Source organism: Symsagittifera roscoffensis, chromosome 7, assembly GCF_963678635.1.
Source record: "Symsagittifera roscoffensis chromosome 7, txSymRosc1.1, whole genome shotgun sequence".
Lineage (NCBI taxonomy): Eukaryota > Metazoa > Xenacoelomorpha > Acoela > Convolutidae > Symsagittifera > Symsagittifera roscoffensis.
Genome location: NC_087068.1, coordinates 6,572,774 through 6,584,084, shown reverse-complemented (window position 1 = coordinate 6,584,084; position 11,311 = coordinate 6,572,774). Strand labels below are relative to the sequence as shown.

Sequence of the window (11,311 nt, the reverse complement as noted above, 5' to 3'; positions counted from 1 at the left end):
TTGTCGCGCATAAAAGTTTCAACATCAAAAATCACTTTGATTTTAAGCATAGCTACCCACGCTATAGGTTTTTATACGTAATCGAAGCCAGCTCTGCTAGCTAGTCGGATGCCCATTCACTAAATCGAATTTGTTTTGTATTTTGTTTGTCCAAGCGATAACTATTTTTATCAACAGCACAACTTTCAACAGACTAGAACAGCTTTGTCTTTCGGAAGCAGTTGTAATTCTCGAAATAAGCCATCAGTTTCTGTGCACTTATTTGCCCATTTACTGTTTTGCAATCGTATCGCAAAAATCATGATTCAACCATTGTTTCGTCTCTCAGTGGGGCATAACGCACAAAACAAGACCTTTGACGATCGGCAAAGTAACTTTTATATTTCTAACTCGAAAGTGTGACTCGACTCTAGTTTATAAATGTATTTTGAGGCCAGAACAGAACTGGTTCGTTTGACCATAAGTTACTAAATATACATCAGAAAATCAGCACACATATTGTAGATTTGCACCATCTAAACAGGAATTTTATTAATAAATCGCAGTCTCTGATCAGCGTAGTTGAGATTAATTATGTTTATCAAGCTTTGAAAATAAATGAAAACTACTTATAATGAAAATATATGTGTGTGTGTTTTGTGTTTATGCATTTGTCGAATTAGAACTTTCTTGATGTAGAATAAAAACTATCAAATGTGAAAAATTACATGACGCAAACATTTATTGTTCACATTACTGGCCTGACTTTTCGCTCATTTTTGATGAATTTTACGGCAACTTTCTGACTAGATTATTTAACTCTCTTATTTATTCAAACTGTTCTCAGTTTTCTTTAAATTTGCTTGTCTTCCGCTTGTTGCTTATTTTACTTACCCCTCTTGTTGCTAAATTGGCAATATTTTTTATCCCAACAAATATTTAAAGATCTTTCAATCACAGTAATATTAAAGCTGTTTTGCAAAATCTGAAAACAATCTATTGCTAGAAATTGGGAAACTGCATAAATTTTATTGATAAAATTTCGGAATACTTCAAGAAAGTTAGCATAAATTCTATCGAAGATCCCCGGAAGACGTGCTATATTGCAAATCGGATAATACTTGTTTGCGTGGACTAAGTTTATAAAAGCAGATCAGGTAAGTTAATGAAGTTTGCTCACAAAAATAAAGGCTGAATCTAAAAAAAATCTCGCATGACAAAACTTTTAGGAAAATAAGTGATGAACCAATCTTCAATGCATGCTTTGTTTCTTGTCAATGTCAATTTGGCACAATTTACCACTTATAAGGTGATTTTGAAGTTTTGAGAAAAACAATCTGACCTCATTGGGGATTTTACTAATGATATCCGCTTTTTTAAGGGGCCGAGCTGTCATAATTCATTCAGAAAGGGGGCGATGGTTTCATCTCCGCCTCTCAATCGAAAGGTCCCTTGATCGAAGCCCACCGCAATCCAAACTCTTGTGTGTGAGGCATCATTACACACCCGTACCAAATATATTCGTTGGGGATGGCTTACAATTACATTTTTTACTTTATAACTTCAGATCTGAACTGGATGAAATGTTAAAATACCGATTAGATGCTTCAATGATTCAAAATCAGGGTTTTTCATATCTAATTTCTAATCAAAAATGGTTTTTAATTGTTTTTTTTTCACATCTGAAAATATTTATTTCAGATCTTCATTTCAGATCTTATGTTTTTTTTTGTGGTTATTTCAAATCTGAATATATCTATAATTTGACGTCGCATTTTTTGTTTTTGGGTAGCTCAGTGTTTTATATTTTTTGCTAGAGCATCAGAGAATGCTGAAGAAGGTTTCCCTAAAAACATCTCAAAATCTTTAAGCGCATGAAAATCAAAATTTTGAAACTCAATGATAACTTTTTACAATCATGATGCCTAGACCATAAATAAAATTTGAAAAAAATGTGATTTTGTTTATATTTGGAATTATTGTCGCAAATGATTCCCTGAATGCAACAAAAGCATTTAATTTGCATAGAAACTTTTTATAGACAATCTAACCTAATTTCTATGTTTTCTGTTTCTAAATATTTTTCCCAGCTAACATTAGAAATATACAACTTCTGGATAAATAAGCAAAATCAGTTCACTGCTCAACCGCAACGAGATAAAAATTCTTCGAGTATACACATTAGCTGTAGCAATACAATGCAAAGTAACACTCGTTATAACCATTAATTTTTTGGGAATGATTGCTGAAACTATTCAAAAGTATCAAGTAATGTGGCCTAGCGGGTAGCACAACCGTCAGTCCACAACAGTAGTTTGTTTTTCTAGCTAGAACCAGAGCCTAGATTTAGGATTTTTCTTGGAAAACATTAGAATTAAAGAGTTTCAACGAAATCCCTCCTTTATTTAAGCAATTCCAAAAGAATTTCTGGCCAAATGTTCATATCAGAAGTTAAGTATTTCTCGTCAGAGTTAAAAAATTTGTTCAGTACGGGTCTTATATTAATGCATATTGCAAAAAAATGAAAAGAAGCAAAATCAATTGTCTGCTTGAAATCAATTGTGTGCTCAACAGTAGTGTGCCGAGAGATTGATTGCTTCTGGTTGCCAATTTTTTCTTCCAAAGGGTCCTCCCTTTGGTATAATGTAGGACATCCTTTCTTGGCTGACTAATCTCAAATCTAACCCCCAACATAACTTATTTTCTGTGAGGCGGGGGAGTGCGCGCCGAAAAAATGCAAATTTTTTGGTCAACATTTTCCAAAAAAGGCCTAAAACGCCTTTTTGGCCTGTTTTTAAAAGTTTTGCTTGACAAAGAAATTTTTTGACAATTTAATGTCCTTATAGTTCTTTCAGAGAGCTTGGAAAATCAAACTGATTGTTCTAGAAAAAAAAGGTCCGCAAAATTTTAAAATCCGATGTTCCAGTTCTGAAACTTTCATTTTTACGTTCATTTCAGAGATCCAAGTCTCTGATACAAGAAAAAACATATCTAAAAATCTACCAAAAACAGGATTGAGGAATTCCAGATCATCCCTATACAACTACTTAGTGCGGGCAGCCCAAAAAATAACCATAAAATTGTTTTTTATTCTTAAAACAGCTCTTAGATTATTCTTTGCTATTGTGAATAAATTTTCTGAAAAACAAACTTAAAAATTTTTCACTCAATTTTGATTTTTTTTGCGGTTTGAATTATTAATTTTTTAAATTCAGTTTATTTCCTGTTTGAACTCCTGTTAATTTTTTTGTTAAAATGAAGGATGAAGGACATCTCCTATATCGAACAAAAGTTTAAAGGTCACAAAAAATGATTGTCTCCTAGTTTTGAATTTTAGTTTTTCCAGTAGATTTTATAGAGTTTTATTAATCCAGTTTTCTCAAATTGGGTCAGTTGTATAAAAAAAAGTCAACCATAAATTTTCATTGATTTTTAAAGATCTTTACGGCCATATATATTTTTATATATCGAAATATTTCTTTTTTTATTTTGAAAGTCAGTATTTTGTTGCGTTTATTGACTCTTCGCCAACTATCTATTGTCTATGTTTGTACAATAGATTTTTACTGAAGGATGTCACAGCCCCCCTCTGATGGTCGCAAGTCAGTCAAGTGTGTGACTGTGGGGGATGGGGAGGTGGGGAAGACGTGTATGTTGATCAGCTATACTTCCAACAAGTTCCCCAGTGACTATGTCCCAACTGTTTTCGATAACTTCCAGGCACTAGTGAGTGTGAACGGACAACATGTTCACCTTGGGCTATGGGACACTGCAGGTACGACAATTTGAATATCTTTTTGCTCTAAAAGTTTGAAGAAATTGCTGCCTTGGGCTGAAACTTGAAAAAATATTTCACTTGTGAGCTATTTTTGTAAATTTATGGGCTCAATCCATTTTCAGACAATCAACGTGCGATCTATTTTGTGCTTTTAATTTGGAAGCGGAGATTTAACCCGTCTTAGAAATCGTTCCAAATTGGATTTAGGCATGCATTTTGGTTTATATAATGCATTGATTTATGCAAATTATATTATTTTGTATTTTACATAGCGTGTGGTGATGGTTTTCAAAAAACCTCAAAAAAATTGAAATTTTTTTCATATTTTTAATAAAAATTTGATAATTTATTTTTTTTCTAAACTATTTCATAGAAATTAAACTAATGTAGTCGGAACATTCAGGGTTTGACCTTGATACAAGCAGTCTTGTTTCTAGTTTTCTTAACACTTGAGAGCAACGAACTGATATGCGCTCATCAAATAATCCAAAAATTTGCGAATTAAAACTGGCCTGAAATGCAAATAAAAGAAACAATATGATGAACTCATGTTGGGAACGTTTTTCAAAATTTAATCATCATTAGTTTTTCAAATTTTTATAATTTTTCATTCAATTTTCATAATCTTGATATGATGTAACTGTTTTGCAATTGCTTAAGTTTTTCTAAATTAATTACTTAATTGCTGAAAATTAATTGTGTCAATTGCGTCCAAATGGATAATTTTGAAAAATGTTTTGCATCTGTTTTCTATTTTATTGGGTAAATCGATATGATTTTATCGACAATCGAAAAAAAAACTGATCCAAAATTTTCTAAATTTTTTTAAAAAAACTTTCCTGCTTTCTTACTCAGAAACTGATCTCAATTTGATCTACATCTTTTTAAATACATATATCGCTTTTATTATATGTTTGGCTGTGCAGGTGTTTTTTGCCCAATGAGACTATTTATTGTGAAAAGAGCACAAATTGATCTTTTTTAGGAGACAACACAAAAGTAAAAGCTTAGCTTGCCCAAAACAAAAATTCGGCAAATTATGTTTTTAAAAACTCAAAAAAAAAGCATGGAACATTGCGCTATCACTCGTTTTTCCAAAACATGTGAGAAGTTTTTTTCGAGAAATATTCAATTTATACGGAGACATTGGCAAGAAATTTGAGAGAAGAACAAGCTTGAGACTGAATTAGACAAAATTGCTTCCTTGTGGCCAGCTGCAAAATGAAATCGTGCATTTCTGATTTATAATATATCAATTTTTGACAAACTTTTGCATTTTAATGTTTTGTTATTCAGGAGGGAGATGCGCAAATGTACCCTAATTTTTAAAATTCTGTGTATAGGGAAAAATCTAAATTTTTCTAACTCAGGGTCGGGGAACGACAATTTTTTAAACCAAAAATCCATGCTACGCAGTTGTTAGTTTAAACACAAACAAATTCGAAACATTCGGTTGGCTGTACGCAGTGACCAAAACAAGCAAGACTGCTCGCATCAGGGTGGAGCTCTGATTTTTGGACTGCTTTTTGAGGTATATGGAGCAGTAGTAACATTAATATAATAAAATGTAATAAAATGATACGAATTTTTTTTAAATAGAGATTTTTTGTGAAAATCATCCCCCCCACTCGCCATTTATAGTACAAGTGATAGATTTTGCTTTTAGTGCTTCCTTCGACCAATTTGGAACAATTTCTCCGCTTCAAATCTCGAAATGAAACGTTTTCTCCGCAATTTGGAACCATTTCTCCAATGGATTAAATCTCCGCTCAAGCGTTAATAGCACGAAAAATATTGGGCGGTAATTGTTCCAAATGGTCAAAATGGGAATCGTTAAACTGCCATAACTTTATAAAAATGATCACAGGTAAAATATCTTTTCAAATTTAAGCTCAGGACAACAATATCTTTTGGATGATATAAAATAAATTTCCGTCAAAATTGGCTAGTCAAAAGGTCGAATTTCGTCTGAGGAAAAAAAACACCAGAGCATAAATATTCCGTTACTTTCGTTACGAAAGTCAGAACAATAAATTGATTATTTACAAGAAAATGTACAAATTCAAAATCTATTGTAATTTTTTAAAGTAAATTTTCACTCAAAAAGTTGTAAGAATCAATTTTAAGGAGCTTTATTCTGCAAAAATTTGATACTGTTTTTTCTCGTTGTATATTCATGACCGAAACAATCTAAAACTGTTTTTTTTTCTGGGTACAATTTCAAGCATGCTGTATACAGATTGTCTACAGAGTATATACATATTATCTGCATTTTATATACAGCCTATGTACAATTTTTATTTATATTATGTACAGATTATATACAGGTTTCATAGAACAGAAAAGTCTATTATTTTGGCAGTTATATTCATTTTTTAGTGAAAAAGAATCAAGTATTCTTCGCAAAACGCTTAGAGATGAATAGTTTCTATACTTACGTTAATCTCTAGATTTTTCTGTATATAATCGATTTTAATCTATTTTCGTCACTGTGCAAGAGCTCAGTCGAAATGGTTTCCACCACAAAGTCGAGAAGACATATACAAAGAAAATTCATGTAGCTGAATCCAGAGTCGAAACGTAGTCGAATTTTTAAAAAGAAAAAATAAACTAAACTAAGACAGGCCAGTTAAGGCCAACCGATAGCTCCTTCGCTATTTGCAGGTACCACAAATAAAAAAAAATGCGCATAACCTTACTGAAAAGTTTTTGAAACAGTGTTCTAAATTTAAACAATCATAGTCGAAACATGACTGTAAAATGTGACCTCTAGGCTGCATTTGACCTCTAGGAATAGGACCAACATACTATATTCATCCCTGATTAAGATATGATATGATTTAGTCAAACACTGATGAACGTTTTTTTTTAATCGGTCAATATGTCAAATCGGTCGCTAATCAGACTTTTCAAACAGAGACTATTTAAGACACATATTCGTTCCATCGAGTTGGTCTCAACATGGCTCTTTAGAGTGAAACACAGTAGAAAAAATTTTTTACTCTGTCGGCTCACTAAAAAAAAACAGATGTATTGGGACGAGTGAGTTTTATAGCGGACGAGCCCTGTGGATCTCGATGACGTCACCAACCAAACGGTTCCTCCTTTAGTAATAATGACATAAATTTTTGCCCGTTAAAGCCCTTAACTTTTTTTTAGTCTCTTTCCGGACCCGTATGCTTCAAAAATGCTGGAAAAACGCAATTTTGGGCAACGGCATTTTCGGCTCAAGTTTGAAAAAATATGAGAACAAGCTAAATTTTATGACTAATTGGTCCTAAAGCTCAGTTAAGTCAAATCATAACCAGCTGGAACTAGTCCGCCGCAAGAGAGACACTTTTGATCGAATTGGTCGGAACTTCCGACACACACCAAGGTTAATGTAAGCCATTTCGTTGTAAAAACAAAGTTTATTAGGTATAACAATAATACATATAATGTGGGTCTGAATATTGCTTTGAAAATTGTGTAAAAAATATCACCAGCGGTTACATTTAATGAAATGTAACCAAATCTGCTATTTTTGGATTTGGTTACACTTCTGCTATTTTTGGATTTGGTTACATTTGGTTACATTTAATGAAATGTAACCAAATCTGCTATTTTTGGATTTCGAATTTCTTTCAATCTAAAGTTTATTTCAATCTAATTAATTTTCATTTTTTTTCTGAATAACTAGTACAAATGTTCACCTATTACGTCTAGATAATAAAAAAATATCTTATGCGCTGGCTCAATGGCTCAATTTGGTGCTATTTCAGTGATAATTTAGTTCATTTTGAAGAATTGTACAATTTAAAACATTGTTTTTATTTCGACTCGAGCATCGAAGCTTTCTTATTTCAAGAAAAGGAGCTTAGAAACGTTTTTAGAGTATATTTTCTTAAACGTCCTCGTCTAGATATTACAAAAAATACCTTCTGCGAGAAATTTTATCTATATTATAATTTAGGTAGATTTCTTGAATATAATCTTAATTAATCTTAATAATCAAGCTTCGTGTCTGTATATTTTTTCTTGAAATAAGAAAAGTGAGATGCCCGCGTCGTAATAAAAAGCCTGTTTCAATTATAATCTGTGATTTGGCGGCTTCTTCTTTTTCAGGTCAGGACGACTATGACCGATTGCGACCCTTGTCCTATCCCAACACGGACATATTTCTCCTTTGCTTCTCACTGGTCAGAAGGGCCACTCTTGAGAATGTGTTCGCCAAGTGGCTCCCTGAAGTCCAACACTATTCTCCAAACACCCCAAATCTGCTGATCGGAACCAAAATGGACTTGCGAGACCAGGAGGTCAACCCAAATTTTACACTTGTTTTCAAAACGTCTATTTTTTTTTAATTTTCGAAAAAACTGACAACTTTTTCTCTAGGTCGACCAATAGAGGTTCGGACCCCTTCCAAAGCACTATAAAGACCTTATTTGTGGAAGCTTTCTGTGCCGCAGACCAGGGGCGGATTTAGGTGGGGGGGGGGGGGGGGGCGAATCTCTTCTTCAGGTCCCCCTTTGGTACTTTTTAAGAAATCCAATTTTGGCCGACCGACCTTAAAATGTTTCTAAAGGCGCCTTTGGCGCCAATATATACAAATTTTGAGGGGGGCGGGGGGAGCGCGCGCCTAAAAACGCATTTTTAGGTCAAAATTTTCCAAAAAGTGCCTAAAAATGCTTTTTTGGACCCTTTTTTTTTAAATTTTGCCTGCGGCGCAGAAAATTTGGCCAATACAGACCCTAACTGTGCTTTAGGGAGAGCTCAAAAAATCAATTCGGTCGACCTAAAAAAAGGTCGACAAAATTTTCGGAAAAAATTTTTGAAAATCCGCCCCCCCCCCCCTCCTCGAGAAAATCCTAGATCCGCCCCTGCCGCAGACAAATTTGATGTAAGAAAATACATGTGATGAAGGCACTTTTTGAGATTAGAAATGTTTTCGGCGCGTTCCCCACATATATTATATATTTCGGCGCGTTTAGTTTACTTTGAATAAATTTTAGAAAGTTTTCAGAATCGGTTGGCCATAAATGGACCAAAGATGATTGGTTTGGGTGTCAATGGACTTGAACTTCGCCCTTGATAAATCCGCTCCTGCTTTGCGCCAAGTTTTCGGAAAGAAAATTGTTTTTTTTTTCGTTGAGTTGACCGTGTAGAACTGTTCTTTAGTTGGCCAATTAGATTCGGTTGTCATTATGTAACTCAGAATTGAGCCCAGTCATAATTTGCCATCGTCATTTTGCTCGCATCAGTTTTTGTAAGATATTCACCAACAAGTATTGGGTTGGTTTTGTGAATTTCATACCAAAAATAACATGAAAATTTAAGGTACAGTTGGTTATTTTAAATTACCGTACTTAAGGCTCACGATATATTTTGTAGATATTAGCAAGAAGATCAGGATATCAATTTGTCTCATTTAAATCTTGTTTTCTTAATTTGATTATATGATGATATGATAATTTGAGCGTTTTCAAAAGCCATCGGCTGCTCGATAAACTCTGAAAACTTTCTCAAGTTGATTTGTTCAGGTTGAGAAAATCACTGCAGCAGAGGGCCAAAATGCTGCCAAGAAGGTGGGAAAGAGCTGCAAAAAGTATATGGAGTGCTCAGCTCTGACTCAATCGGGACTGAAGGAGGTGTTCGACGAGGCGATTAGAGTAGTTCTCTATCCTGATGTAAAAGAGAAGAAAAAGAAAAAATCAAAAGGATGCCTGCTTCTCTGATCGAAAATTAGGTGTGGCCTCTTTGTGTACATAGAATTTGCTCTATCTTTAACTTTGATACAAGTTTTGATTAAGAATATTTACATTTCTTTAACAATTTAAACAATTCAATGCTTATCTTTTGATAAACACTATAATATAATTGCCGCTTCTCAGATATTTTTCACGTGAACTTAGACCTCTAATAAGACTTCTAAATTGGACTGCTAAATTTTGACTTAAGCGTGTTCTTGTATAAAAATAAGCAGTTTCCTCAGTTTCAAATAATCAATCATTTGTGTGACACAACTTATGTTTCGACATTCTCGACCGCGAGATTGGTATTTGGTATATTTCGGACCGCATCAACCGAAAACGGGTGATTTTCAACTTTATCAACCAAGAAATTAGTGAGGCATTTAGCATAGTGGAAAAGGCGTTCACTTTCAGACCGTCAGATCATGTAGTCGCTCCTCTGTCATGGCAATAATAGCTCTCACTTGACCTCTAGCTTCAGGTATATCTCAGCCTGATCGATTACGGCTGCAAAAAATCTAGACGCGTGAAAGTACCCCGGGTTGACAAAAATGCTTATCATACTATTCTATTTTATGAAAAAAAAGTTTATCATACTATTTCATACTATTTTATAGACCGAAAAATACCATGAAATTAGCATGATGAGCAATTTTTCCATTTTGCTACAAAAAAGTTCTAGCGTTTTGTTTTTGTGGGTGACGATTGAACGTTGCCCTAGAAATAGTGCCGAAGCTTGATGTCAGGACCAGGTGTATGCGTAGCGTTCTATTAAGTTGCCAGCATAAAAAAACTGGTCTAGCTAACTGCATATCCAATCGACAGGCCGAACTGCGCATTTTGTGAATTGTCAGCGGATTCCGCAACAAGCGCAACAATGTCGTTTTTTTCTGTTCCTTCATTTTCTTTGATCCTTCCTACAAAATTTTAAAGATTTGTCTCTGGAATCCAGGAAGATTCAGACACAAAATTAAGCGCCTATCCAGAGTGCAGTTTGTCTTCGTAATTGATTTTATTTGCTATTTTACTGTTTTAAATGCAAAAGTTATACAAAAAATTCATTTTTAGTTTTAGCTCCACATTTAGTGACATATTTGTCTGTATTTGTCATTTTTTTTGTTATAAGATTCTAATGGCGGTTGTTTCAATCTTTATTTTTTTTGTTTAATTTGATTGTTTTTTTGGGTTTTCGTTTTTCTGGCAACAAATTTATTTTTGCTACGAAATTTTTTTCCTGGGAGCACGTGTAGGCGTTTTTGCGGCCTTCCATTCTGATTTTTCAAAAGCAAATATAATACATTTTTCTGCTATTGAATCAGTTTTACAGTTTTGTGAGCTCAGCAGACAAAAGATTTTATACATTTAGCTCAAAAATAAGCGATAACTGTATTTGCCATTTCAAGGTTAAATAAATTGATGACTGTTGTTTTAACCACAAAGATTTGTGTCTGAATTGTGGTGGCAAAATTCATCCATTTTTGACTTATATTTCGATCTTGCTAAGCAAATCCTTCGACTGTGCTTGAACTATATTTCGAGAGTTCTCGATTTATGTTTCGACTGTGCTTGACCTATGTTTTAAGTTTTGCTACCAAATTCGGGTATGTTTCGTCTTTGTGCCTGTCTTAAAATTGCTTCTCGAAGCTAAATTTTAGTCGCAAAACTGCTACTAGTCATTTTTCAGTCGAGCGCTAAACTGAGAACGTCAGCCCGTGTGAATGAAGTAAATCTAACAAAATTTAAGTGAACTCAGTCAAGTAGAGTTAAGGTTGAGTAGTTAGATTTTATAAGCAAGCAGCGAAATTACTTTGATTTTACCTTTTTT

General features: G+C 33.8%; 1 protein-coding gene across 1 annotated transcript; it reads left to right on the top strand.

Moving 5' to 3' along the window:
• Positions 1-489: 489 nt before the first annotated feature.
• Positions 490-9,588, top strand: LOC134850951 (ras-related C3 botulinum toxin substrate 1-like). The gene is made up of 4 exons (XM_063866782.1): positions 490-1,136; positions 3,539-3,754; positions 7,862-8,052; positions 9,277-9,588. Exons 2-4 carry the CDS (start codon positions 3,553-3,555, stop codon positions 9,469-9,471), a joined length of 588 nt encoding a protein of 195 aa, XP_063722852.1. The 5' UTR covers positions 490-1,136; positions 3,539-3,552; the 3' UTR covers positions 9,472-9,588.
• Positions 9,589-11,311: the final 1,723 nt, after the last annotated feature.